The 4,471-nt window shown below is 36.3% G+C and overlaps 1 protein-coding gene across 1 annotated transcript; it reads right to left on the bottom strand.

Moving 5' to 3' along the window:
* Window positions 1-1,832: 1,832 nt before the first annotated feature.
* Window positions 1,833-3,724, bottom strand: LOC124845769 (transcription factor MYB61-like). Its single transcript, XM_047322930.2, has 3 exons — window positions 3,389-3,724; window positions 3,172-3,301; window positions 1,833-3,022 (listed from the first exon to the last, which is right to left on the bottom strand). Exons 1-3 carry the CDS (start codon window positions 3,519-3,521, stop codon window positions 2,071-2,073), a joined length of 1,215 nt encoding a protein of 404 aa, XP_047178886.2. The 5' UTR covers window positions 3,522-3,724; the 3' UTR covers window positions 1,833-2,070.
* Between the last annotated feature and the right edge of the window lie 747 nt (window positions 3,725-4,471).

The following is a 4,471-nucleotide window of genomic DNA, read 5'->3' as shown; positions in this document are numbered from 1 at the left end:
GATACTTTAACAACATTTTTTTGACAAATATAGACCAATCACAGAATGACATATAGACAGTGTTAAAGTGTTGTCAAAAAAATGTTATCAAAGTATCATTGTCCATAAAAATAACAACAATATGGGAAAACAATATTACGAAGGTTGGTTTCAACCCAGTAGATCTTTCTCGACTTTCAATTGTTTTTACAATCTTAAAACTTTTTTTTCAAGTTTTAAGTGTTGTTTAGACAAAGCTTGTTTTCTTCTGATTAAACTTGTCCGTAATTCTGCATTATTTTTAACTTTCTTTTCAATTTTGTTGTAAAATTCTTCTTGTAAACTCTAGCTTTTGGATAACAAGCTTATTTTCATATATTTTTAGGAGGTATCTAAGTTGTATAAATATACTATTGAGGTATTTTGAACTTCTCATTTTATCCACCAAATTATTTGAGTTATCTACACCTAGGCTCCTTAATGAACTTTTAAAGATATTTATTTGCTCCACCGAACAATCTGGATACTCTATTTGCTCCACTGACTTAATCAAATTATACAGACATTTACCGAACCTTAAAACTCTTTCTCAAACAACACTCAAATTCTTAAACTCTGAAATTAATTTGTTGACAAAAAAGTCTTTCTTAAATAACTTGCCAGTATTATAACTTGATATATCAAACTTTGAATAGTACATATACTATTTATAGTCCCTTTATCTTAACTCTTCAACCACATATATTTAATAAATCTATTACCAAAATATAATTAATACAATTATCTAATTTATAAAAATACTAATTTCTAGTCTTAAACGCAATTATCCAATTATTTCTAAAGTATAATTTATTGAACTCCATAATGATTAGTAAGTATTCCTATGCATTTTCCCAACTTTCTTCATTTAAATTTATCTATCAGAATTTGCACACGAAAGCCAAGGAGACATCGATGTTGCCACCTGTGGCAGGGATGTGGTTAGCCACAAACCAGCTTTGGAGAAACTGGCTTGGAATTAAGTAGTAGCTCTTCTAGGAACTAGAAGTTACTCAGTTGCAAAACAAAAGGGTTGTTTTGAGATAATGTTTTCAAGTGTGTTCAAAGGGCTAAAAGACATGGACACACATATAAGGTGCTCCTTGACTTAGCTGTCCATGTCTGATGGTACGGACCGTAACCAAGTGAGCAACTTTCAACTTCAATTCATTGCATTAGTAGTGCCACTTTATTACTACTTACACGCACATGATCCTGTTATAGTCTTCCCTTGCGTCAATGACTTGTGAAAGGGAGAACCCAACAAGGTCTCAAGAAATAAATTAAAAGTAAGCAAAATGCTCGCAAATGTCAAAGGTTATCCCGTGGTATCTTTTTCTACATTTAATCTTTCCTCCTGTCCCTTTCTTGGTCATGAGTGAAGGAAATTATTCACTTATATAGTTTATAGGAAGAACAACACTAGCCGCCTCCTTGTGCCGGTAAAATTAAAACTTTCTTAGATGGGAAAGTCTCAAGCTTAGGCTATTATTTATGGAAGTGAGATAAAATAGTGATCCTTCTTCTGTCAAGAAAATGCTGGGTAACACTTAGAATATTGGATAGGGTAAAGTTCTGGCTGCACAGGTTTGGTGAGATTTTTAGTACTCTAAAAGATAGTGTGGTGTGGTTAGAGAAGAATAGGAGATGGTAAGAGGTGAGATAATAAAAGAGATTCGGTAAATTGTGTGTAAGCAAAGTAACTAAAAGTGAGTCCCCTTGAAAAATAAAGAGATACTTCCCGTGCAGTAGTAAACATTTGTGATGGCATAGATATGTAAAATAATGCACCAATGCATTGCAGTCAAAAGAAAGAAAGAACAAAGCAGAGCAATCCTTATTATTCTGCAATTATATTCCACCCACACAGAAGGTAAAAGACAGATGAGTTGGTTCACAATAAAAATTACCAAAATGAAATGTTTTTGTGACGGACCTGGCCTATATACACGAGCAAAATTAATCTGTTGTTTCACACACCTGTACTGAGAACAGAAATAAATCCCTTGGAACCCCTTCTAAAATCTTTCATTATATCAAATCCTGACGCTATTATATATGTCCAAACGCTGCTGTTAGCTTTTGGATGTCCTTGGAAAAGATGGCAGAAGTTTGTGACTGGTGTTGCTCTTTGGAACCAGAAATTATGGACCCTAAAGTGTTATCAGGTACCAAATGTGTGGCTGGCCTAATTTGGTTGCACAATGATTCAGGAGCTGCCAGCATCAGCATTGGGTTATGGAGGTACTCAGACCACTTGGCCTCTTCTGTCAGTCCCCACGAAGAAAGAACACTGTTCTTGCTACTTGTGAACTCTCTGCTGCCATCACTTGTGTTGCTGCCATTGCTGTTGTTGGAGGCACTGGGTTCCCAGTAATTGGGTCCATTCAAAGCGAACGAAGGTGCTGAAATATCTTCTGGGGGGACTGCAAGTGATGGCTTGTAGCAAAAAGAAGTGCTAGGGAGAAATGAGGTTGTTGTAGGTGGAAGAATGGACATAACATTGGAAGTAAACTCAGAGTTTATATCAATGGGTCTTGCAGTTGGACTGAACCAATGGTTGGAGTCTGAATTGGTTGGGAGAGTGTCAGTCATCTGAAGAGGGTAATTTCCCATCAAATCTGAGGGTTGACAACTAGTGGTGTAGCTGTCTAGGAACAAGTCTTTGTTGGAACAATTGGCTATCAAGTTGGTGTCGTTTTTGGTGTTAATCTTGGAGCTGCAGGAACCTTCCATCTCATAGGCTTTGGGGGCAATCGAAGATGCTCTCTGCTCAAAGGACCCTTCGTCTGACTTGAAGCTCTCAGAATTCAAGAGGTTCAATTCGTTGGATAATTCTTGGCTCGTTGTTTTCTCCTCCTCAACATTCTCAACCTCTGACAGTGGCTTATGTGTCACAGGGTTTATACCTCTTAGCCTCAGTTTCTTCTTAAGGCAAGAATTCCACAGATTCTTTATTTCATTGTCAGTCCTCCCAGGTAATTGTGCTGCTATTTGAGACCATCTGAGAAAAGAAAGAATGTCCATGTCAAGATATCCATGAAGGAAGAGTTTTCTTTACTTTTTTATGGCTACGTATGCTTGGCCAAGAGGCAGAGACTAAACGTGAAGAAAACGTAAGAGTTTGGTCATGAAAAGAAGGAATGGATTTACCTGTTCCCTAACACTGCATGAAGTTCAATGATAAGATTTTCCTCCTCTTGTGAAAATGTACCTCTCTTCAAATCAGGCCTAAGATAATTGATCCAGCGAAGCCTGCAGCTCTTGCCGCACCTATGCAAACCTGCCAATAAACGACATTGACAGGAAAATTTACAACAAATCCTTCCCTTGATTTTTTGTTAGATGAGGTGGTAGAGTGTTGAAGTACCTGCTTGCTTAGGAACCGAGCTCCAACAACCATGACCATGCTTAGTGATATGCCTTAGAAGTTTTTCATCCTCTTCTGGTGACCACAGACCCTTCCTAAGTTTCTGCTTGTAACAGCAGGAATGCCTTCCCATTTGTAGTTTTTGGTAGCTTCTCACCCCACCAAAGGGGTGAACCTTTCCAATTAACTGATAGGTTCTTGAATTGAACTTGTGTGTAGGTGTAGGTGTAGGTGAAAGGTCAGCAGGAGTGGCACTGAGCCAGTCTGTGATAGGGAGAATATGAGAGCGAGAGAGATTATGTGAATTGAAGACAGGAAAATGAAGTGGCAGCTAAGAAAAGGAGTTGAATTAATATAAGAGGAAGGTCCCAAAGAGATGTCATAATCAGTACTCACTGCTACTAAGGTTCCTTCTATTTCTTTCTTTTTTCTCTTAAAAGTATGTGTACGTATGAGATGGATTTGGAGCCAGGGAAGCTTCATTTTAGCTTTATGATAAAATCAGAAAAATGGGGTTAAGAAACAGTGTAGTGGCATACGCATACTATATTCCAAGCATCAACACATGTACTAGATATCTAATATCTAATATCTAAATCAATGTATGGAAAAATGAAAGAGAGCTATCTGCTTAAGAAAATATTAATATTTGAAAAAATAGTTTTTAGCTTTGAATTAAAGTAATTTGGGCTTACCCAAAAAAACAGTATAGCATGTCATATCGGTTGTATGACTTGTGAATGTTGATGTCTCTTTTAGGAAGGTGGGGCAATTTCAGTGGTAGTATTATGAATGGAAAGACTTATCTTACTACAATTCATGCTTGTAAGTGAAGCATGAAAATGCATATGTTCCAAGAGTTATAGGAGGAAGGAAAGAAATAAGAACAAGTTACAATATAACTTCTTTTGGTACATAATACAAACAGTTGGAGTGTTGATTAATCTTATACGGAGCACCGTTATGGATCCCAACATAAAATACTTACATTTTTAATTGTTGGAAGTAAATCTAAAATCAATTTATAATATATAAATATAATTAAACTTTATTTTATAATTTTTTTATGAGATTGAATTATGT

Source organism: Vigna umbellata, chromosome 5 (assembly GCF_029865625.1).
Source record: "Vigna umbellata cultivar VRB3 chromosome 5, Vumbellata_1.0, whole genome shotgun sequence".
NCBI lineage: Eukaryota > Viridiplantae > Streptophyta > Magnoliopsida > Fabales > Fabaceae > Vigna > Vigna umbellata.
This window is presented reverse-complemented; position numbering and strand designations above follow the sequence as displayed.

Coding starts and splice junctions, on each gene's coding strand:
- LOC124845769 (XM_047322930.2), bottom strand. CDS start 3,521: ATGGGAAGGCATTCCTGCTGTTACAAGCAGAAACTTAGGAAGGGTCTG. Junction 3,302..3,388: donor CTCGGTTCCTAAGCAAGCAG/GTACTTCAACAC, acceptor GTTTATTGGCAG/GTTTGCATAGGTGCGGCAAG. Junction 3,023..3,171: donor CATGCAGTGTTAGGGAACAG/GTAAATCCATTC, acceptor TTCTTTTCTCAG/ATGGTCTCAAATAGCAGCAC.